Below are 24,533 nucleotides of genomic sequence, written 5' to 3'. Positions count from 1 at the left end.
CAGGACCCCCGGAGCCCCCGGGGCCCCTGCACCACGGTCCGCTCCCTGCTGCTCTCACAGATACTGTCCCATGCTTCTCTGGTGCCCACCTCCAAACTCAGGCTGCCTGCCGTGGGGCCGGTCGCGGCCCGGGACGGGGCCTCTGGCCGGGGGAGCGCCCTGCTGCTGCACCAGGCTCTCCCTCAGCTCCTGCACCTCCTGGGTCAACCGCTCCACCAGCGACAGACCGGAGGGCTCCACCATCTGCCTCTGGAAGTCCTGCACGGCACACGTTAGATTAGATGTTTGTCCACTAAACACACTAATAAGTAGTATTTGGATGCATTTCATGCCATTTTTATGCACTAATAACTATTTTTTATGAACTAAATACAATTTTTTATGCACGAAATTGCATTTTATTTACCCCACATACTATTTTTTATTGCATTAAATTCTCGTTTGATGCACTCAATAACATTTTTAGAATAGAATAGAAATACTTTACTGATCCCAAGCTGGGAAATTGCAGATTTTACGCACTGCATATTTTTTTTTAGGCACTAAATACAATTTTTAATGCATCAAATGGTATTTTTATGAACTAAAAACTATTTTTATGCACTAAATAACATTTTTTATGCACTAAAAACTATTTTCTTTGCACTAAATTGTATTTTATATACCCTACGTGGCATGTTGTACGCATTTAATGCTATTTTTTATATATTAAATTCTCTTTTTATGCACTAAATAACATTTTTAATGCATTAAATGGTATTTTTATACAATAAAACAATTTTTCTGCAGTAAACTTATTTCTAAATTTTATTCTTTAGGTATTTTTAAATGACTGTATTGATGCGTTTGTGTGTAATTCTGCTGTTAAACTGTAATTTTCCAGTTTGGGATCAATAAAGTATTTCTATTCCATTCTAAATAGCATTTTTATGAACTACCAATACCATACACATCATAGAGTTGACTGTAAAATAGATATAAAGATGATTTAGATTCATTTTTCTTTAAAAAAAAGACCCGATTCATGATTATAAAAGCAGTTGTTGTTGTTGATGTTGATGTTTGCAGCTGTGGCGTGGATCAGAACTGACTCGTTTGAATAATAACTTCTTTAAGAGACGGTTTAATAGAATAAATGTATAAATGTCGTATATAATGAAAGAAGCCAGGGGGCTCTGTGTCACTGACCTGGATGATCTCCTCCTTCACGTACAGCGCCCGGCTGAGGGCGTCCACCTGTGCCGCCTGGCTCCGGCTCTGCTCCTGCGTCTCCTTCTCCCTCCTCAGAGCCAGACGCAGCTCCTCCTGCACGGCCTGCAGCTCCAGGGCCGAGTCCGCCCCGCAGTCCCACCTCCACCCCGCACCTGCGCTCAGCTGTCTGCGCAGCTCCTGCAGCCGCCCCGTCTGCTCGCTCATCACCTCCCCGAGGCGGCCCGCTGAGTCCTGGAGGGAGACCCGTGTCAGATTTTGATCTTTAACAGATTTATACTGGACCTGCTGCTGCAGAGCTGCTCTGCTCTACCTGGATGTACTGGTCCCTGGAGCTGATGGTTCGGAGCAGATCCTGGACCTGCTCCTGGTGCTCCCGGGCCTGGTGGGTCCGGTCAGCCAGCACTTCCTGGAAGAGGCGGTCTTTGAGCTGGAGGCGGATCTTCAGCTCCTCCAGAACGTCGCCGGGAGCTGATTGGACCTGAGCCAGAAGGGAGCAGCGCAGGTCCTGCAGCCGAGAGGAGGAGGAGGAGGAGGAGGAGGAGGGAGAGGAGGAGGAGGAGAAGAGGAGGAGGAGGAGGAGGAGGAGAAGAAGAAGAGGAAGAGGAGGGAGAAGAAGAAGAAGAGGAGGAGGAGGGAGAGGAAGAAGAAGAGGAGGAGGAGGAAGAGGAGGAGGAGGAGGAGGGAGAGGAAGAAGAAGAGGAGGAGGAGGAGGAAGGAGAGGTGGTGGAAGAAGAAGAGGAGGAGGAGGAGGAGGAGGGAGAGGAAGAAGAGAAGGAGGAGGAGGAGGAGGGAGAGGAAGAAGAAGAGGAGGAGGAGGAGGAAGAGGCGGAGGAGGGAGAGGAAGAAGAAGAGGAGGAGGAGGAGGAAGAGGAGGAGGAGGAGGGAGAGGAAGAAGAAGAGGAGGAGGAAGAGGAGGAAGAGGAGGAGGAGGGAGAGGAAGAAGAAGAGGAGGAGGAGGAGGAAGAGGAGGATGGAAGTGGGAGGCCGTTGGGAAGGAGGGAAGGAGAGGAGGAAGAGGAAGAAGAAGAAGAAGAATGATTTTTTTCTTAACTGTGCGTCTCTCAGGACAAAAACACGGCTGCGTGAACGAGAAGAGCGAACAGGAAGGATTCAAATCAAAATGGTGCGATCACTTTTCATTTATCTGCATTTTGGAGATTCATTTTTACTATTTGATGCATTTGAAGTATTTTTCATCCTCCACCAGTCTCCAGCTCAAACACCATCACTTCCTTTTTGTGCACAAGAGGGAAAAATGACACCAACGTGAACCTTTCACCGCCATTGTTGGAAATGTCCGTGCATGGTCCCTCCTTCTTTTTTCTACGTCCCAACAGGCGCACAGGAAATGACCTCAGAACCGCCGTAGGCCTCGTGCTCGTACACGTGCGCACGCTCGTGCTCGTACATGTGCAAACGCGCTTTACTAAAGCCCACCTCTCCCAAACGGGCCGTGGACGGCAAGCGTGCCGCTCCTAGACGTGGTACGGTTGCACTCACACTGGTCAAAGGAACCAGACTTTAGCCGTGACACGTGCTGGGGCACGGGACGGAGGGACAGTGGGAGTGCGCCCTAAAGCTGCTGACCGCAGTCATGATCCTCTGAGGCTACAGACCTGGTTCACTTGTGTTTTCACTCTTCTGTGACACTGGGATGGAAAAACGGTTCACACTCATGTTGTTGTGTCGCTTTTTGCTCTCAGACTCTAAAGACACGGAGCTAACGTTAGCGCTCTGCAGCTCAGTTGGGGAGCGTACCTATGTTCCCCGGTCTGTTATTTTGTCCACAATCAGTGCTGAATTCCCCGGCAAATAGGCTTATGTAGACCCTAACCCTATCCCCCTAATCCTGACCCTGACCGTAACCTCTAACTCTCACAAAATGCTGCATGAAATCCGCGGAGGCAGAGGCTTATGCACCCGGGGAACATAAACAGGACCCCCTGAGTTGTAGCTGTTAGCGTCAGACAGACCCAGACTCACATGAGGAGTCTGTCTCTAAAATGGTGGACTATCAGATGTCTCAGAGTGGTTAAAGTGTAGTTTCCTTCAGGCCACTTCCTGTCCGTACCTGCGCCTCCTGCGTGCGAGCGTGCAGCGCCGCCTGCAGCTGGCCGATGATGCCGTCCCTCTCCCTCAGGACGCCGCTCTGTCTCTGCTCGCTGTCCTGCTGCTGCCGCTGGACGTTCCTCCAGGCGTCGCTCACCTGCTGCAGCTCCAGAGCTTTACCACGCAGCAGCACCTCCAGGCTCTGACACACACACACACACACACACACACACACACAGAGGAGTGTTGGAGGAGGCACAGTGAGACGGAGGAGACTGAGGAGCGTGTGTGCGGCTCTTACAGTGATGGTCTCCTCGTTGTTGGTGAGGACGCAGCGCTGCCTCTCCAGGTCCCTCTCCTTCTCTCTGAGCAGCAGCTGAAGACACCGAGTCTCCTGCTCTTTCTGCTCCACGCTGCGGAACTTGTCGTCCACCGCGCGCTGAGGGTTGGGACGTGGAAAAAAGCGTCAATCATGAAGAAGAAGATTAAAGAAGAGCCAGGTTTGACCAAAGCCTGGTGCTGTGAGTGTCTCATCGTATCACCACGAGTCTTTTCAAAGGGCTCTGAAAGCATCTGGAGTTTTAACCGTTTTCACACAGAATCAGAATCAGAAATACTTTAATAATCAATTCAAAGGCTAATAAAGTATAAAAAGTATTAATACACCAGCTGGAAGCCCTAAATACTATTTTTTTAATCGACTAAATACTATTTTTGGGGAAAAAAGACTATTTTCATTCACAAAATACTATTTTTATGCCCTAAATACTCATTTGTATCCACTTAATATATATTTTTTTATTATTTTATAAGTGTTCGAAGGATGTACCACATGACTATTGTGTGTGTGCGTGTGTGCGTGTGCGTGTGTGTGTGTGTGTGTGGGGTTCACCTCCAGAGCTCGGTCTCTCTCTTTGATTCGCTGGCGGAGTTTCTGCAGCAGGGAGTCCCTGTGCTCCTGTGGATGGTCCAGCAGCTCACAGTATTCCTGAATCAAATCAAAAGTCACGTTCATCCGTTAGTGAATCACAGAGGAAGCGTCTGAAGCACTTCCACACCGAGCTGTGCAGGTTCCTGTTCTGGTATGTGCGGCATGTGAAGTGTCTGCAGAGAACATTCCTGTGCAGTGAGCTCTGCATGAATCCTGTGTGTGTGTGTGTGTGTGTGTGTGTGTGTGTGTGTGTGTGTGTGTGTGTGTGTGTGCATGTGTGTGTGTGTGCGTGAGAGAGAGCGTGTTTACGGTGTCTGACCTCGATCATCTGCTCTTTGGTCTGCAGGGACGTCCTCAGCTCTCTGAGCGTCTTCTCTCTCTCCTCGTCCCTCCTCTGTCTCTCCTGCTCGCCCTCTCTCAGTTGCTCCTCTCTCTCCTGGAGCGCTGATCGAGCCTTCTCCAGAGCCAGCTGCAGATCCTGAACGCCACACACACACACACACACACACACACACACACACACACACACGCACAAACACACACATGTCTTTCAGGGAACATAACTGATGCGTGCACGCTCACTTTCCCCTCCATTTAAACCCCTCATTACAAACAAACACATAAAAACCTCCTCTCCTCACCTGGTTGTGTCTCTCCGTCTCCCTCCTGTGCTGCAGCGCCCCCTGCAGGTCCGTCTCCAGCCTCTGCAGGGCTTGGCTCAGGTCCTCCTGCGTCCTGCATGCCTGCCGCTGCGCGCGCTCACCGGCCTGCAGCTCCAGCTGGGCCTGGAAGAGAGACGCCTGCAGAGCCAGGACCTCCCCCTGACCTCGAATACTGTCTGCACCCGACACCTGCGGGGAACAGCCGAGGGACAAAACAGAGGGGCACAGAAAGGGACAGGAGTGAAAAGAGAGAGAAAGAAAGAGAAGTGAGGCGACGACCACGCGACTACTTTTCATTTTAAACAGAGATTCAAAACTAAAACGATCTCCGTCCACACAAACGCCAGAGATTTCAAAATAAAAGTCCGATTTAGAGGCTGGAGAGTCGCGTGGACGCCAGGAAACCAATGTAGCAGTGTGGATGTGGCCTGAGGCGTCCTGATGGAAGACTTCAGTCAGACAGGAACAAATGGTTTCAGTGTTATGAATCAGTGCAGTCGTGTTTCTCCTGACGGATGAAAAAGCTCAGTGTCAGTGCGGAGGACAAACCTGCAGCTGCTGCAGCTGGCTGCGGTTGGCGAGCTCTTTGAGAGAACACAGCATCTTATTCTGTTCATCGATCACCCGACACAGCTCTGCAGCCTGCACACACACAAAGAGACACACACACACACACACACATACACACACGCACACACACACACACACACACACACACACACACGCACACGCACACACGCACACGCACACACACACACGCACACGCACACAGAGACACACACAGTTTAAATATGAACGTAACTGATCACAGTTTGAGTTCTGAACTGTAGTCAGATTTGAGATAGAGATTAAAGAGTTCATCAGTTAGAAAATAAAATGGAAACTATTTTAATAATAATTAAAGTCATTTTTTAAAGCAGAAACGTAAAAAAACTCATGGTTTCAGCTTCTTAAATATGAGGATTCTTCTTTCTTTTAATCATTTTTAATCCTATGGTTTTATTATTGTATTGTTTTTTGTTATTATTGATATTATTAATAATTGTGATGCCATATAATGACTTAGGTCCACTCAAAAAAACCCCCAGCAGATTAAAACTTTAACTTTAACACTTTTAAAAGTACATTTATCAGCTTAGAGTCAAACACTTTTACTTAAGTAACATCTTAAACGCAGCACTCTTTTTTATTTTACAGTGTGCGATTTGTACTTTTCCTTGAGTGAAGGATGTGAATACGTCGTCCTGTACTCGTGTTATTTATGTATTCATGTATCCGTCTGTACCTCTGCCTCCTTGGAGTGAACAGCATCGGTGACGTTCTGGATGTTTCGCTCCTGTCGCTGAGCTTCCTCTCCAGCTGAACGCAGCTCCAGCTCCATCTCACTGAGACGCTGCTGCAGCTTCTAACACACACACAGACACACAACAGACTCAGCATTAACCCTCCTGTTGTCCTCGGGTCAAAATGAGCCGCCACTGTGTTTAAAAAAAAAAAAAAAAATCCCCTAAACGATATTTTTTTAACCTGAGATTTTAAGACTTTTCCTCGATCGGCACCAACAGTAGAAAAAGTGAAACGTTGCTTTTATTCACATTTCCATGTGAGCTGTACACAAAGAGGTACAAAGGTCGTCCTGGGGTCAAAAAGAATTGAACTCAAGGTCACAGAGTTATTTACAAACCACTGAATGTTACAATGTTTAGTTGTTTTAATCAGAATCAGACGTAACAAGACAGATCATGGGGTCTTCTCACGGACGGCTGTGCCTTTGATCAGTCTCAGATCAATGAGTAGCAGACGTGAACGAGACAGTAGCAGACGTAAACAACACACAGGTGTTATCGCAGACTGCAGAGATTATAAAGGTGCTGCAGACGACAGGGCCCCGAGAACATGCAAACTCCACACAGAAGGAACCAGCCGGGATTCAAACCAGGAACCCTCTGGCTGTGAGGCGACAGAGCTAACCACCACCCCACCGTGTCGCCCATCATTGCAATGTTGACTTACAAAAAAAAAAACACATCAGGGAAATTAACATTAAACTAACATTGTAGTGCACAGCTATATATACACACACACACATGTACCCTCCTGTTGTCCTCGGGTCAAAATGGCGGGTGCCACTGTGTTAAAAACCAAAAAAACTTGAAATTTTATGACTTTTCCTCGATTGGCACCAACAGTAGAACAAGTGAAATGTTGCTTTTGGTCACATTTCCATGTAAGCTACATAAAAAGGTACAAAGGTCGTCCTGGGGTCAAAAAGAGTTGAACTCAAGGTCACAGAGTTATTTACAAACCACAGAATGTTTCAATGTTTGAGTTGTTTTAATCAGTCGCAGACGTAACAAGACAGATCATGGGGTCTTCTCACGGACGGCTGTGCCTTTGATCAGTCTCAGATCAATGAGTAGCAGACGTGAACGAGACAGTAGCAGACGTAAACAACACACAGGTGTTATCGCAGACTGCAGAGATTATAAAGGTGCTGCAGACGACAGGGCCCCGAGAACATGCAAACTCCACACAGAAGGAACCAGCCGGGATTCAAACCAGGAACCCTCTCGCTGTGAGGCGACCGTGCTAACCACCAGTCCACCGTGTCGCCCATCATTGCAATGTTGACTTACAAAAAAAAAACACATCAGGGAAATTAAGATTAAACTAACATTGTAGTGCACAGCTATATATATATACACACACACACACACACACACATGTACCCTCCTGTTGTCCTCGGGTCAAAATGGCGGGTGCCACTGTGTTAAAAACCAAAAAAACTTGAAATTTCATGACTTTTCCTCATTTGGCACCAACAGTAGAAAAAGTGAAATGTTGCTTTTAGTCACATTTCCGTGTACGCTGTACACAAAGAGGTACAAAGGTCGTCCTGGGGTCAAAAAGAGTTGAACTCAAGGTCACAGAGTTATTTACAAACCACAGAATGTTTCAATGTTTGAGTTGTTTTAATCAGTCGCAGACGTAACAAGACAGATCATGGGGTCTTCTCACGGACGGCTGTGCCTTTGATCAGTCTCAGATCAATGAGTAGCAGACGTGAACGAGACAGTAGCAGACGTAAACAACACACAGGTGTTTTCGCAGACTGCAGAGATTATAAAGGTGCTGCAGACGACAGGGCCTTTTTTTTCTTTTCTTAAGCTATAGAAATGAAGTGAAGAGGGAAAACTCAGTTATTCACACATTTTGTGGTGAATGACAAGTTGTTTCTTCAAGCAAGATGAAGTTTGGTGTTTAAATTCAATTAAGCTGCTTATATTAGGGGTTTAGTGAAGACGGGTCATTTTGACCCGGAGGACAAAGGGTGTATACAGAAAATGAGGACAACAGGAGGGTTAAACACCACAACGACGCTTCGCTGGATGGAGAGCAGGAGGAGAGAGGAGGAGGAGGGGGGGGGGGGGGGGTACCTGGTTCCTGGTCTCGCTCTCTCTGATCTTGGCCTGCAGCGAGCAGACCTGCTCCTGGGCCTTCTGCAGCTCCCCGACACACTGACCTGCAGCGCTCTCGTACTGACTGAGCCGACCCTGCTGCTCATCCACCAGCCTCTGAAACGCACAGGAGACAAACATTTACCACAGTGTAGATGTGTGTGTGTGTGTGTGTGTGGGCGAGGGTTCCTAGTTTATCTGCAAATAGCGATCAGGTATCACACACACCTGCCTGCCTGTTGATTAAAAGGTCCATAAAAGAGTGTTTGCTGTGTTTTCAGCTGTGTGTGTATCCTGCAGCCCACTGCTGCTGCTCCTATTGTCAGTGTCTCAGCCACATGAGGAGGTGGAAGAGCCACAAAGCCCTCAAGAAAGCCAAACCCAGCGCCGTTGATCTCAAGCAGGCGGTGAAATTTTGGACAAACAGCAGATAAAATGGCGTTTAAGTGTGACTCGGTTCCCTTCGTTCAGACCAAAGAGCAGGTGCTTTACTGCAATCTGCACCTTGTGTCAGGTTCTTAGTTAAAGACGTGACCGTTGCACGGACAACATGCAAAATTAGACGTGATGATAGTTTAGAGAAAGAATGTAAATGATAAGGTATTTAAAATGTGGTGTAGATAAAAAGGTTTGATCAGTTCAGGTAAAATATGAAGAGATAGTGTTATAAAGGTAGTGCTAATGACTGTGTGTGTGTGTGTCTGTCTCTGTCTGTGTGTGTGTCTCTGTGTGTGTCTGTCTGTGTGTGTGTGTGTGTGTCTGTGTGTGTCTGTCTGTGTGTGTATGCTTGTGTGCGTGCGTACGTGTGTGTCTATGTCTGTGTGCGTGTGTAAGTGTGTGCGTGTATCTATGTGTCTGTGTGCGTGTGTCTGTCTGTCTGTTTGTGTGTGCGTCTGTCTGTGTGTCTCTGTGTATGTGTCTGCGTGTGTGTGTGTGCGTGTGTCTGTGTGCGTGTCTGTCTGTGTGTATCTGTGTGTGTGTATGTGTGTCTGTGTGTGTGTCTGCCTGTGTCTGTGTGTGCGTGTGTGTTGTCTCTGCAGCTTTTGTGTGAACAACAGGAGTGAAAGTGGAAAGTGATGTCAGCTCGCTGCCCGATGACTTCCTGGGGAAGTGGCTGTTGCCACGGCAGCGTGTTGTTGACTTCCTTGTTTTTGTTTTTATGATCTGCGCAACGATGTGATGTCACGCCGCCCTTTAGGACGCCGTCAGCTGTTTCAGCCGGCTCCCCAAACACACTCCAGGGTCAGAGACTTAACAATCTATATTAAAGAGTTCATGTATTACAGAATAATCATCTTCCACTGCCAAAACAAAACAGCAGAGTCTACTTTTAAACGCTCTGGACTCCATGTGTAAATTCTCCGCGTGTAAACGCCGTAAACGTTGCGAGGTCTTTAGCACGGACGGGTAAATTGCCGTGTAACGAACCTGAACACACCGATAACAGAGCTGCCCGTCTGCCGGCACACTGAGCCGCGTTCTCACTCAATCATTAACATAACAAAAGAAGTTATGAAGCTGGACCGGAGCCCTTCGCGCTGTGGCGCTTGGAGACCGTTCCCATGGCAACGGAAGTGTTGCTAGGATACAGACGAGGAGGAGTATTTGCGCTCTCCCCGGGAGGGTAATCAAGGCGAGCGTGTTCAGGGCTGAGGGAGATGAGTGGGACACAGAGTCCAGAGAGGTTTGGGAGCCTGCGTCAGATTCAGAGGGTTTACAGGGCGACACCTGCAGACATCCATGTTCCAGATGAGGATCAGGGTGAATTTTGTTTGTTGGTGGTGATTCAGAGGTCTGGGACTGGTCTAGTTCTGCAAAAAGGACCACTAATTCCACTAATAAGTGAAGGAAAACATTGCTAACGTTGCATCAAGTCATCCAAGTGAAGAAACTACGGCATTTCTGTGCGGAAATTCTACTTTACTGTTTAATTCAGTCCCAAGATTTCCTCCATATTGATATTTTTTCATCCAATTTTCCATATTTTTTAGATTATTCTCTAGAATTGGATCATCAAGTTGAGGCAAAAGACAATTAAACAGCCAAAATCGAAGCTTCAGAGGCCGAGAAACCACAAGTTTTGGTCCTTTTTATGTGTCTCTCTAAATAAAATCTGTGTCCTACACTTCCCATAATGCAACTCAATACTGCTAAAGGCCCTGATCAGACACTGCGACCACTGTGAAGTTACAGGACGTTGGGTCTGCTCTGACATACTTCATCTCGAGTCGATCAGGACGCCTCTTGCAAAAAACACGAGGCGCTGGAGCGACATAAAGGCAGCGAGCAAAACACAACAAAAACGCCGTACCATGAAGCTAAAACGCGCTCCGTCCTGATTCAATGAAAGCTACAGATCGACACTGGCGGCTACGGTAAGCTCAGAGGTCATTCAGGTGTTGGGGGTTCAGATCTACCTGCTGAAAGCGGAACGGCCCGCACTGAACGTAATCATCCAGCCACTGCTCCTCCATCTCTGCCAGCTCCGCCTGCAGCTCATGTTGGGGACACGGAGTCACCACCTCGGGTATGCGCTGGTGGGGGTAAAGGTCGCAGTCTGCTTCCCCGCCACAGGGCGACCTCGGTGGGATGTGCAGGGTCAGCGACAGGCCTTGCTCCAGTTTGGCTTTGACCAGAACCGGGAGCTTGCTGCCCCTGTGAGGCTTCACCGGGCGGTACTCCCAGCCCCTCAGCAGGCTCAGCACCATCTCAACACCGGAGAGGGAGCTCTCACTTGGGGGGTTGTCCCACGGAGTGTCCCGTCTCGCTGGCGCCTCCTCTAGATCTTTTCCTGGTTCTTCTTTTTCTTTGTGGTTCACAGGAAGGCAACTCACATCCACGGCGGTGTCGAGTGATTCCACGGACGACGCCGGGCTGGGGCTCGTCCGGTCGCACATGATCTTATCGGTGTCCAGCTCGGCCGCAGAGGACTCAAAGGCAACTGTAGCCTCGGACTCTCTGGGAGCTGTGGCAGGGTCCTCCACTCCCAGGGTGTAGCGGGTAGACGGGCCGCAGGATGTGCTCCTGCGCCCAACTCTGCGAGGCACCTTGCACACTGCTTCGTAGTCAGAATCAGCAACGCGGAGTCCTGCACAACCCCTGCACCGCCTCGGCTTCTGGCCAGGGACAGAGTCTGCTGCGGGGCACTGGTGGTGGTGCTGGTGGTGTTGGTGGGCGTGGTGATCCAGGCCGGGGTCCTCCTTCTCAGCCCAGGATTCATACACAGAGTAAGTCAGATCATCCTGGATCATATCTGAGTATCTTCCATCCTGCAAGGCGGACAGATCCACCACTGGAGTCTCTTCAGACCCTGCGTCGGTCCCAACGACCCCAACAACAGCCACGCTCCCGTCCTCCGCGTTGTTCTTGCGGTACAGGCCTCCGATACACTGCCTCAGCCGCTCTTTCTCCAGCAGCAGCTTGTGGAGGCGCTCCAGGGACAACGCCTCGACGCGGGCGATGACCGTGTCGAAGCGGTACATGCGGTCCAGCATGAAGGCGCACTTGGAGCAGACGAACTCCCCGCGGCCGTCCCGGGTCAGCTCGTGGCCCAGAGCGTGGGACAGCAGCACCTGCAGGTTGAGCTTGGCCGCCGGGTGGAAAATCCATCGGCGCTGGTTGCCGCAGAGCTCGCGGGCACAGATCCTGCACGCCTCCTTCATCTTCACAACGTCCAGCATCACAACGGCACGCAGCAGTGAACCGCCGATCAAACAGCAGCTGCTTTAAAGTCACTTTCTTTTGTCACTTAAAAAAGAGTTCAGAGTAAAGTGACGGACTTTTGTACAGGTGAAGGACTTGAGTCCAGTCTCAAAAACGCTTTTTTGAAGTCTTGGTCTCGTGCCTCGTTGGACTCGGTGACTGAGAACTGGTCCGATTGCTCCTGACTGTTGATCCTGGATCAGCTGTACAGATGTTTGATGTAAGAAGATCAATCAGTCTTGTTTATCGAACTCCTTAATCACTTTATTAGCATCAGGACTGAAACAGGACTGGATTTGCTCTGAACCTTGGTCTCGACGTAGTCTCCACTGCCTTTGGTCTCGACTCGACTGGACCTGGTCTTGGACTTGATTAAGTCGGTCTTGACTCCGTCCGTCTCACTCATCCAAACTGAAAACCTGTGACGACCAACTGCGCTGAATTAAAGCGTTCTATGAAGTAACTGTGTCAACCGTCGGACGCCGTTCCCTGGTATCATCCCTGTCCGAACGGAAACGGTCTGCCGCAGTTTCCGGTCTGTTCGTGGTGCTTTTACTGGGCGATCGCCACCGAAGCGCGAGTAGAATTTATTTACAGACTTCTAAGAATTTAAAAGATAGATTTCATATATTTGTGCACGAACATTTCCACGTCAAATGAGTAAAGCGGTCAGAACGTTTGGGCGACGCTCAGCCGGAGCGGCTCAGGTGGTGGTTTAAAAAGACTTTACGGTTTATTTTGGAGCTGTTAAAGCACAGGCTTTTATTGTGAAGGACTGAAGATTGGACAACATTGATGTTAATGTGGACGACCAGCAGCTTCAGTGTTTACGGAGAGGAGATCTAAAGGGTTAGCACGCGGCTAATTCAGCGTGTTAGCGTCCTTTTGACCACGTAAAGATAATTTAGGACGTTCAAACCAGATTTGGTTCCAAAGAGAAGACGTTCGACTTTAGTTTAAAAACATTAAACGAACTCTGAACTTTACAACATCGTTTAGATTTGAAGGTTAAACAGGAAGTTTGATCGAATTTAGCCAAAAACTGTCGTCTGGTGACACTGATCCATTATTATCAAATTCGACCGATATGGATTTTTTAGCTTTAGCCGATGATCGGTACGGACCGACGGTTTTCTCGAGCAGACGCTATTTTCACTCCCTGAATTTACATCGTGGAAATGACACAACGCGCTCACTCACACTCATCTTCCACTGCTCACCCGGGTCGGGTCGCGACCCAAATGACACAATGATGAAAACAAATTTTACGCGTCTCTATTTAAAAAAAGGAACGTTTACTGAGCTTAAAAAAGGCGTCTGCAGCCACACGGAGCTGCCTGTGGACGCCCGTCTGTGAGTAATGACGGGATAAAGCTATCGGCGAGCGCGGCAGCACGCACCGGCCGATACGACACGCGTAAGAAACGCAAACATCAGCCGATGTATCGGTCGATCACTAGCGTCCGCACTTCCTGTTCCAGTGCAAAGTCCTTCTGAATGTATTAGTTCTCGTGCATTTAAGAGTCGATGAGCTCAGAGGTCACGACTGAACTTTTCAGTCACATTAAATTCCAGATTTTCACGATGATGATTTTCTGATTCTGAATTCTGCAGAAAAAAAACAAAAACCAAATCTCGCCGGATCACGTTGTGGCGTCAGCGTGATCTGCAGCCTTCATTCAAGTGCACAACGGATGTGATGAGAGGACATTTTCACTTCCTGCGGTGCTTCCGTCCCCGCCCGTGGGTGCTCCCCGTGCGGGCGCATGATGCAGGATGCAGCCGCTGTCGGTCACCATCGATCCGGGTTCGTTTGCTCCGCGGAGGGAAACGATCCGCTGCTGATGTCACTGCAGCGGAACTCGACCCGACACGAACACGGAACCATAAACCATCTTTTATCCTTTTTCTCCGCGGTTCTGGATGTTCCGGGTCCGCCGGAGGAGACTGTCCGAGTGTCCCGGTTCCGTGTGCCTCTGCCCGGGCAGGAGGAGGAGGAGGAGGAGGAGGAGGAGGAGGAGGATGGAGGGAGAGGCGGCTGCTGTCACTGCGAGACAACGGGGCAGGAAGCAAAGATCCTCCGCGTTTGAGAGGATGTCTCACTCCGCGGCTTTAACTAGTCCCGTCTTTTTTTGTTGTTGTTGTTTTGGTCCAAAACATTAATTTTATTATAAATCCAAAGTTACAAAGTATCAAAGTGCATGAACTCGTTCATGTGCACTTCAGTAAAAGTAGAAACACCTCAGTGTTAAAACACACAATTACAAATAAAAGTGCAATTAAAATGTTATTTAAGTAAAAGTTTGTGCATCAAAATTAAAATAATAAAAAATAAAAAGTACTCATTCTGCTGAAATGCAGATTTTCACATTATAGATATTTATATATTAATGTAAAAATCACTTTAATGCTCCAGGTGATAAAAGTGAGGATCATTTAATTAAATTAAATTAAATTAAATGTATTTGTTGATAATATTTAGTTTTAATAAACTGAAAGTTAACAAATAAAAGTATTAAATCCATCCAAAATGTAGTGTAGTAGAAGTTTAAAGTAGCATAAAATACATTATTATTATTTTATTATTATTGTTTTAATATCTTTTATTTGTTTTTAGAGAAAAAGTTTGTGTTTTTAAGTGTTTTTCATCTTTTGTCTTCACTGTTTTAGTGGAAAATCTTATTGTATTTTAATATTACAGCACCTGCTCCACCTTTACTGTGCAAATGACATTAAAGTCCATTTCATTTCACATTTTGTACTTTGGGCGTATTTTGATGCTGATACTTTTGTACTTCAGTCACATTTAAACACATTTGAACACATTTTAACACATTTTAACACATATTTAATATTTAACACTGTGGTAAAGACAAAAACAAAGCAAAAGTGTCTAAAACAGGAAATCAGGACGTTTTAATTCGTCCTCTTGTTTTTAAATAGATCTATTTTGAGCGTGATCTTCGTCCTCAGCTGTTTCCAGTTGAACCTGATGTTTGTTTTTTGTTAATAAAGGTTTGAAACATGTTCGGAGGACGAGCATCAGGTGGTTTCTCCTCCAGCGTCTCGGTGCTCACGTAAATGTGGGAGTGGGAGCTCCTGCAGAGGTCTGGACTGAACCATTTCACTGTGACAGGAGGGTCTGAGCTCTTTAATGCTCTTTAGTTCATAAACATCTGGGACTAAACATCACATTACTTCATTTTTCCCTCCAGATTAAAATTAATTTACTGTTTCTCTGAAATAAAGAACGCGTCAAATATGTTTTACACAGCTTTTAAAACAGAATTTCACTGTTTTCATGAGTGATGTCGGCTCCGAACGCTCTGAGCTCACATGTGAATCACATGTTGAGTCTTTAAGATTATAGAGATATCCTCTTTTTTCATATTATGCAAAACCAATGCATGTTGTTAGTCATTTTGCATCTTTTTGTGGTGGTTTTGAATCTATTTTTAGTCATTTTGCATCTTTTTGTGATGTTTTGCATCTATTTTTAGTCATTTTGCATCTTTTTGTGATGGTTTTGCATCTATTTTTAGTCATTTTGCATCTTTTCTGGTGGTTTTGAATCTATTTTTAGTCATTTTGCATCTTTTTGTGGTGGTTTTGCATCTATTTTAAGTAATTTTGCATCTTTTTGTGCTGGTTTTGCATCTATTTTTAGTCATTTTGCATCTTCTGTGGTGGTTTTGCACCTATTTTAAGTCATTTTGCATCTTTTTGTGGTGGTTTTGCATCCCTAAAATCATTTTCTGTCTCTTTGTGGTCATCATTGGTCTTTTTGTGTACACTTGTGGTCATTTGGCATCTCTGTGGGATCATTTTGTAGGGGCCCGTGATGTTATGAGCCCGTGACCTTGTCCCTGCTCCAAAGTCGGGCTGTGGTGTGAACTGAAAACAACAGACCGAGTGTTTTCCATCAGGTTCTTTAAATTCTCTGAATCGTCAGCGTGGAATGAGTTCATGCCTTTCCCAGGGGCACCAGGTCCTCGTCCGGCCCTCACATGCGTGTCACAGTCTGAAGGGGAGAGTGTGTGTGTGTGTGTGTGTGTGGGTGTGTGTGTGTGTGTGTGTGTGTGTGTGTGTGTGTGTGTGTGTGTGTGTGTGTGTGTGTGTGTGTGTGTGTGTGTGTGTGTGTGTGTGTGTGTGTGTGTGTTTGTGAACCATGTGACGCTTTAATGGAGCTGCAGGACTCTGACGTAATTTCCAACAGACAGGCTCTTTTTTCCCACACTCACAGATTCACCATCCGTCTTTAATTATCGCAGCAGGGGAGACGTGTTGATATAACTGTCCTCACATGCCATTTGTTTTCCTGTGTGTGTGTGTGTGTGTGTGTGTGTGTGTGTGCTCTCTCCTGACCCGGACTGTGTGCACATTTGTCACCCTGTTAGCCTCTGCAGACACGACACCAAAACACCCATCGACTGGAACGAGGCACGCAATCAAAAGTCAATTAATCCTAATCAGAGACAAGTGCCGAACACAGCTCACACACTGTTTATTTTCCTCAGAGTGGCAGAAATACCAACATGTGACAGCGGAGGATTAACGTCCAGGCAGACGATGAGGAGGAGGAGGAGGAGGAGGAGGAGGAGGAGGAGGAGGTGGTGTCTCTGCTCAAACGTCCCTCTTGTTGGTGTGCAGAGTAAACACCCGATTCCTCCTGCGGCCGCCTGGTGAAGCAGGTCTCTGTGCGGAGCGGCCGGCCGACAGTGAGCTGATTATAATTAGAACTGGCGTCAGAGAGGAAGCCGGGGCTAAAGGAGCAGGACTGTAGTGTGCGTGACAGCTGACTCTACGGTGACCCGGCTCCTCTGGTCGCTACTGATCTGAAGGGAGCGACCTGAGAGACATGGAGCTGATATCAGCAGCACTATCGGGGGAAGGGAGGTCACGACAGCAGCCTTTAATAGGATCGGGGTGCTCGCCTCCCTTCATGACCCAATTGTTGAAAAACGTGTGTTAAAGTGTCCTGTAGAAGCCAAAACGTTTGTCGAAGTGTCCTCTAGGAGCTAAAACGTGTGCTAAAGTGCCCTCTAGGAGCCAAAACATGTGTTAAAGTGTCCTCTAGGAGCATAAACGTGTGCTAAAGTGTCCTCTAGGAACCAAAACGTGTGCCAAAGTGTCCTCTAGGAGCCAAAACATGTGCTAAAGTGCTCTCTAGTAGCCAAAATGCGCGCTTAAGTGCCCTCTAAGAGTCACAACATGTGCTAAAGTGCACTCTAAGAGCCAAAACGTTTGTCAAAGTGCACTCTAGGAGCATAAACGTGTGCTAAAGTGCACTCTAGGAGCATAAACGTGTGCTAAAGTGTCCTCTAGGAGCATAAACGTGTGCTAAAGTGTCCTCTAGGAGCATAAACGTGTGCTAAAGTGCACCCTAAGAGCCAAAAACGTGTGCTTAAGTGCACTCTAGGAGCATAAACGTGTGCTAAAGTGTCCTCTAGGAGCCAAAACGTGTGCTAAAGTGTCCTCTAGGAGCATAAACGTGTGCTAAAGTGTCCTCTAGGAGCATAAACGTGTGCTAAAGTGTCCTCTAGGAGCATAAACGTGTGCTAAAGTGCACCCTAAGAGCCAAAAACGTGTGCTTAAGTGCACTCTAGGAGCATAAACGTGTGCTAAAGTGTCCTCTAGGAGCCAAAACGTGTGTTAAAGTGTCCTCTAGGAGCATAAACGTGTGCTAAAGTGTCCTCTAGGAGCATAAACATGTGCTAAAGTGTCCTCTAGGAGCCAAAACGTGTGTTAAAGTGTCCTCTTCAGGGGTGAGGACGTGCTATATGTGCCCCTTTTCTCCCCTGCCCTTCAAAAAGTCTGTGCACGCCACTGAATTGGAGAAAACTCCAGGGCCCCACGGAGCTCCACACTTACTGTGCATCAACTGGTTTGTGATAAGTGAAATGAAAAGTGAAATAATCTGTAATAACAAAAACAAAAAAAGATCTTTCCAGCTGTAAGAATAGTCTCCCCTGGGACAGAACATCACTGTGAAGGCGTCAGAAACACACGCAGCACCGATCGACTCCACCAGGAGGAGCTGCAGGCACACACACACACACACACACACACACACACACACACACACACACACACACACACACACACACACACACACACACACACACACACACACACACACACACACACACACACACACACACACACACACACACACACACACACACACACACACACACACACACACACACACACACACACACACAGAGAGAGGTTGCTCCTACCTGCATGTGCGCGTGGACTCGCCTCTCTTCAGCGCTCTGCGGGGAAACAAGGAAACGTAAGTGACACAGGAAACACGATCAAATCTGCCTTTTTCTGACGGGACCCCCCCCCCCCCCCCCCACACACACACACACACACACACACACACACACACACACACACACGCGCACACACACACCCCGACCCTCCAGATCACACCCCATCCTGGTGTATTGCTTATTTAAGCGTCTTGTGGCCGGATCATAAAAATATCTGTAGCTGTATCCGGTGACACGTCTGAATTAACACCAAAAATAAACGATCCACAGCGGATCGACCGTACACGGCCTGACCTCATCCTCGCCGACCCTGAGACCTCCAAGATGGGACTTTGACACCAAAGTGGGGGTCCGACTTAGTTTCCTGCATTCTTGTGACTTTAAAAAAAGAAAGATAAGAGCAATGGAACATCACTTTTATGTTAAATACTTTAAATTTGACTGTTAATTCACAAGAAAGACAACAGAATAAAGTCATTTTGCATCTATTTTAGTCGTTTAGTGTCTCTTCGTTCTTACGCAGCAAAACTAAGTATTCTTGTTCACAAATGAGCGGAGCAGCAGCAGCTGTTCACATTTTAGAGAATGTAATTAATATTTTCCGCATTAATGATATTATTTCACCGAACCACGGCCAAAAACCGTCCGCAGGTGAACACGCGTCACTGCTGTACTTCGCCACAAATGGGTTACGACAACGAAAAGTGTCAAAACGTTTCATGGATAAGGAGAAGTACGGGAGAATTTTGACCGCGGGGGGAAAACCAGGAGAGGGCAACGATAAACCGGAGTCTCCAGTTTGAATCTGGAGTGTTGGTTCAGTACGACCGTCCTCGCCACAGCGTGCACGTTTTCATCTTCATGGTGGTTTGCCAACGCCACACTGACCCACATGTGGATATAAAAACAGCTTTCATATCTCAGCCTGTCTGTCTGTCTGTCTGTCTGTCTGTCTGTCTGTCTGTCTGTCTGTCTGTCTGTCTGCCTGTCCATCTGTCCGTCTGTGTGTCTGTCCATCTGTCTGTGTGTCTGTCTGTCCATCTGTCTGTGTGTCTGTCTGTCTGTCTGTCTGTGTGTCTGTGTGTCTGTCCGTCTGTCTCTCTGTCTGTCTGTCTGTCTGTCTGTCTGTCTGTCTGTCTGTCGGGGTTCGAGCCAAAGCACAAAGACGGAGGGCAGGTGACGAGGGGCGGTGAAACAAACATACCTCTGCTTCTCGTCCTTCACTCTTGAGAGCGGAGGAAAGACTGTGAACTTCGACCTCCAGCTCTTCGATGCGGAGACCCAGCAAATGTTTCTGCTGCGTCAGCTCCTCGATCGCCCTGAGAGAGAGAGAGAGAGAGAGAGGCCCAGGGTCAGTTACAGTATGTAGGTCGGGGCTGAGGCGTGTTTCTGAAGGTCAGTGGATGTTTCCAGCTGCAGCATCAGCCTCAGACGCCCCAGAGCCAAAGAAAGAATCTGTGCAGTAACGACGCAACTAAAGATCGTAATCGCTGTTTTTCCTAATCAACCGATGAACTGTGTCGTCTATAAAGTGGGAAAAGTAGTCGAGGCGAAGCTTAAACTACCTCAAACCCTTTGATTCGCACAGATGAAACTGTCATCAGTGCTGTCGCCGTATTGTTTCACACTGAAAACAATAAATGACATTTTCAGCACTTTGCACTTGTTTTCATTCATTCATCTTCAGCCTCTTGTCCCTGTCGGGGTCGTGGGGGGCTGGAGCGGATCCCAGCTGACATCGGGCGTGAGGCGGGGTCCACCCTGGACAGGACGCCAGTCTATCACAGGACACATAGAGACGAACAGAGACAGACAACCATTCACACCTACGGGTGATTTAGAGTCATCAATGAACCGAACACCTGCACGTCTTTGGACTGTGGGAGGAAACCGGAGAACCCGGAGAAAACCCACGCAGACACGGGGACAACATGCAAACTCCACACAGAAGGGCCCCAGCAGGGATTCAAACCAGGGACCCTCTCGCTGTGAGGCTTCAGACTTGTTTTGCACATATTAAATTATAATAATAATAATAATAACAGCCTTTTGCAGTGATTTTCATCTCTGGTGTTCTGCAGACAGGTTGACCGTCTTCAGCGCGCTCAAAATGTTCAAACACGGTTTTAATGATGAATTAAATTTAACTGTCTGGGATTACACCACAGTTCATCACCGTTTCATCCCTAAGAAGAGATCTTTTCAGACAGACTTGCAGCCAACCAAACCCTGGCTGGGCCAATCACAGCCCTCCGTCTTATATAGGGCGGGTTTGAGAGGATGACTGACAACCTGCAGAGCCTTTGCGCTTTAACTGCAGATTTGGTCGATGAAACGATTCAAAAACAGTCGACAAGACGCACAAAAACTCTGAGGTCTACGGAAAGATCTGGAAACAAAGCCACGCATCGCCATGACGTCATCAATGCGTGTGACGTGTTACGGCGTGATGACGTATAGGCAGCAAGAAGCATTCTCCGAGGCCCAGGTAGTGTGAGTACAAACGGGCCTGGAGGGGGGGACAAGGACCCTAAAGCACGGGGCACGGGACGGAGGCACAGTGGGAGGGCGCCCTAACATGAAATAAAGAGATGTCTGTAAAACTTTAAGTACATTCTCCAGCAGAAAACCCCCGAGAAATAACAGTAAAATCAGAATTTGGTCCGATAACATATTGAAAGGCTGCTCGATTAAATCATTTAACCCTCGCTCTAGTTAGCCGGAGCGCTAAACAGGAAGTAGCGCAGATCAGCTGCGTATCTTTAGACGCCTTAGTTGAACTTTTTTGGCTTCATGCTCTGATGAGCAGCTTTTAACAGGAATGATCGGAGCTCCACCCCCAACACGGTCGTTCCCCAGCTTGGGATCAATAAAGTATATTCATCCATCAACACTGTATCCAGATCTTTTACACATCCACGGTTTCATCGCTCTGATGGGTTTTAGGAATAGAACGAGTAGAACCGCTCAAATCAACAGATCAGGAGGTCAGCTTTCTGTTTCATTCATTCATTTTAGAGAATGTAATTAATATTTTCTGCATTAATGACATTATTTCACCGAACAGCAGCCAAAAACCGTCCGCAGGTGGTTGTTGGCTGTGTGCATCACTGCTGTACTTCGCCACAAACAGGTTACGACAACGAAAAGTGACAAAAGGTTTCATGGATACGGAGAAATACGGGAGAATTGTGACCGCGGGGAAAAAAACAGGAGAGGGCAACGAAAAACCAGAGTCTCCCACGGAAATCTGCAATGTTGGTTCAGTATGACCGTCCTCGCATTCATTTATTTCTGGCTCTCTGTCCACGGTCGTAGGTCCGTCCTCTTGTGCTCAGGGACGTCTTGGTGTACGTTTGTTGATAACGCCGCTCGGAAACTGATAATGACCCAAAAAGGATTTGTTCTGGCGGTGTAAGTGTTTCAGCGGTAGGTTAAAGTCACCTGTCCTTGTCGGCCATGACCCGTCGACCGAGCAGTCCGCTCCCCTCCTCCTCCTCCGTCCTCTCCCCGATCTCTCTCTCCAGAGCCAGGCGGCGCTGAGCCTCAGCGTCCGCCAGCGAGGCCATCCGCTCGGCCTCACCTCGTGCCAGCTCCGCCTCCTGAACGCCACACGGACGAGACACACAGATCTTCAACATCAGCTTGTTTCAGGGCGGATTATTATTATTATGATGATGGTTATGGATATTTTACCTCTTGAAGCAGCTGCACTTTGGTTTCCAGGAGTTCCTGCATGACGACGATCTCCTCCTGTCGCTCCGCCAGGCGACGCTGCAGCTCGGCTTCGTTCTGATCGGACAGAGTCTCTGCCGTCGACCTTCAGGACAAAAATATTTCATCATCTGCAAAACTAAACTCCTCCAACTCTAAAACATCCTGCTCAGATGTTTGGTAGAACACTAAATCTATAACGTGTGTTTTTAGTCATTTTGCATCTTTTTTTAGAAGCCTGTGAATGTTCTCATGTGTCCAGGTCGTCGTTCTCCTCAAAGCAGTTTCAGTCAAAAGCAACTGGACTTGGTTATTTGTCAGGAAGACGTTTCACCTCTGATCGAAGAGGCTTCATCAGGTCATGTACGCATCTGACCAGGCTGGGACTGGACCAGGACCAGGACCAGGCTGGGACTGGACCAGGACCAGGACCAGGCTGGGACTGGACCAGGACCAGGACCAGGCTGGGACTGGTCCAACTAACTGGTGTGAGATCCAGGTATTTAACCTCTCACAAGGCCGATGATGTCACTGGAACCCTTTGTGCTCCAAGTGCCAACGACCGTCAGAGTGGCAAAGAGAAGTGGAGAAGTGGTGTCTTAGACCTCCTCCTCTGCTTAGCGATGGTTTCTCTACTTTTACATAGATGGCGAGGTCTGAGACACCACTTATCTCCAGTTTACAATGCTGCCCTTTCATCCCTTCATCCAACAATCCAACCTCAAAGAACAACTGTTCACAAACGTCCTCCTGTGACCCCAACGACTGTCGTTCAGACTCAATAGAGCACTAACCAAGTCCAGACCTACTTCCAACCAACGACTGTCACTCTAACGACGGTCGTGGGCACTTGGAGCACAAAGGGTTCCAGTGACATCATCGGCCTTGTGAGAGGTTAAATACCTGGATCTCACACCAGTTAGTTGGTCCAGTCCCAGCCTGGTCCTGGTCCAGTCCCAGCCTGGTCCTGGTCCAGTCCCAGCCTGGTCCTGGTCCTGGTCCCGGTCCAGTCCCAGCCTGGTCCTGGTCCTGGTCCTGGTCCTGGTCAGATGCGTACATGAACTGATGAAGCCTCTTGGATGAGAGGTGAAACGTCTTCCTGACAAAAAACCAAGTCCAGTTGCTTTGGACTGAAACTGCTTTGAGGGCATCTATTTTTAGACATTTTGCATCTTTTTTTAGATATTTCAGGTTTCTCTGTTTTCGTTTCTTTTCTCTGTGGTCGTTTAACTTTTTAAAAATAGAGACAGTCGATGATTTCACAGGTAAACTTTAGGGTTAAAAATGAACCAGCATTTGTATCGTGATTTCTGCAATTAATGTTTTAAAACGACAATGTTTCTCAGCAGCCGGAGCAGAAAACGAAGCGTCCTCGGGGGACGTTCAGAACACAAAGACCGGAGCAGCAGAGTGAAGTTTGTCTCCAGAGGGGAAAACATGTGAGGGCCGATCCGTCACTGCTCCACCACTCAGCGCCTCCTCCACACATCACTCAGTCAGCTCTGTTAATAGCTCTAATGATAAACTGTGGCCAAAGAGTTTATTTATGCAGCAGCAGCAGCAGCAGCAGCAGCAGCAGCAGCAGTAACAGCAGCAGCAGCAGCAGCAGCAGTAACAGCAGCAGTAACAGCAGCAGCAGTAACAACAGCAGCAGCAGCAGCAGCAGCAGCAGCAGCAGCAGCAGCAGCAGACGCAGCAGCAGTAACAGCAGCAGTAACAGCAGCAGCAGCAGCAGCAGCAGCAGCAGCAGCAGCAGCAGCAGCAGTAACAGCAGCAGCAGCAGCAGCATCAGCAGCAGCAGCAGCAGCAGTAACAGCAGCAGCAGCAGCAGCAGCAGCAGCAGCACTGACCCCTCACTAAACCCTAACATGCAACAGTCCGTCTGCACCAAGGTCACAACTTCTGCTCCTTGTTATTTTTCTGACAAAGTGCTAAATTGAGCTGATTGCTGTCTAAACTGCGATGACCACCCTGTGGCTGTGCTGCAGCAGCTGAGGGTGTGTGGTGACGGGAGCGACCAGGGCCGACTCTCTGCACGAGCAGACTCAAAACAACAACGCTAACAGACTTTTACACCTGACTGTACGTGCGTAATTTCATCCCTGCACACTCAGATTAAACCTCCACGTGAATCCTTCTACGTGTCCGTGAAGAAAAGGACGCGTTGCGTGTTCTTCCAACTATATTCATGCGAGAGAAGCAGAGAGACGTTCGTACATCTGAAGAGCAACAAGCGTTCCCTCGACAACCACGATCACAGCGGCTTTGCTTCGATATTTCAGACGAGTGTGTTTAGAAACATGGAGATGGGTTAGGGTTAGGGTTAGGGTATTCATTTCACCTCCATTTGTAGTTGTTTTGTATGTCTTTGTGGTGGTTTTGCATCTATTTTTAGTCATTTTGCATCTTTTTGTGGTGGTTTTGCATCTGTTTTTAGTCATTTTGCATCTTTTGTGGTGGTTTTGCATCTTTTTTTAGTCATTTTGCATCTTTTTGTGGTGGTTTTGCATCTATTTTTAGTAAT

The 24,533-nt window shown here is 47.8% G+C and overlaps 1 protein-coding gene across 7 annotated transcripts in view; it reads right to left on the bottom strand.

The window, feature by feature from the left end:
* pde4dip (phosphodiesterase 4D interacting protein) overlaps window positions 1–24,533 on the bottom strand; it is a 117,746-nt gene that overhangs the window by 31,059 nt on the left and 62,154 nt on the right. For 3 of the 7 annotated variants that reach the window (XM_083940550.1, XM_083940551.1, XM_083940553.1), the window contains exons 1-12: window positions 10,730–12,134; window positions 8,292–8,429; window positions 6,140–6,259; window positions 5,404–5,496; window positions 4,834–5,043; window positions 4,512–4,670; window positions 4,154–4,249; window positions 3,563–3,700; window positions 3,284–3,463; window positions 1,523–1,717; window positions 1,189–1,443; window positions 90–258 (exon numbers count right to left, since the gene is read on the bottom strand). In XM_083940550.1, coding sequence (XP_083796676.1) covers window positions 90–258; window positions 1,189–1,443; window positions 1,523–1,717; window positions 3,284–3,463; window positions 3,563–3,700; window positions 4,154–4,249; window positions 4,512–4,670; window positions 4,834–5,043; window positions 5,404–5,496; window positions 6,140–6,259; window positions 8,292–8,429; window positions 10,730–11,992 — 3,016 coding nt within the window. In that variant the 5' untranslated portion in view covers window positions 11,993–12,134. Of the gene's footprint in view, window positions 1–89; window positions 259–1,188; window positions 1,444–1,522; window positions 1,718–3,283; window positions 3,464–3,562; window positions 3,701–4,153; window positions 4,250–4,511; window positions 4,671–4,833; window positions 5,044–5,403; window positions 5,497–6,139; window positions 6,260–8,291; window positions 8,430–10,729; window positions 12,135–18,256; window positions 18,293–19,499; window positions 19,615–21,739; window positions 21,898–21,991; window positions 22,116–24,533 lie in introns of those variants that run through there. The other 4 variants (XM_083940555.1, XM_083940554.1, XM_083940552.1 and 1 more) reach the window with 3 other exon arrangements.

This window comes from Echiichthys vipera (genome assembly GCF_963691815.1).
Source record: "Echiichthys vipera genome assembly, chromosome: 3".
Classification (NCBI taxonomy): Eukaryota; Metazoa; Chordata; class Actinopteri; order Perciformes; family Trachinidae; genus Echiichthys; species Echiichthys vipera.
This window is presented reverse-complemented; position numbering and strand designations above follow the sequence as displayed.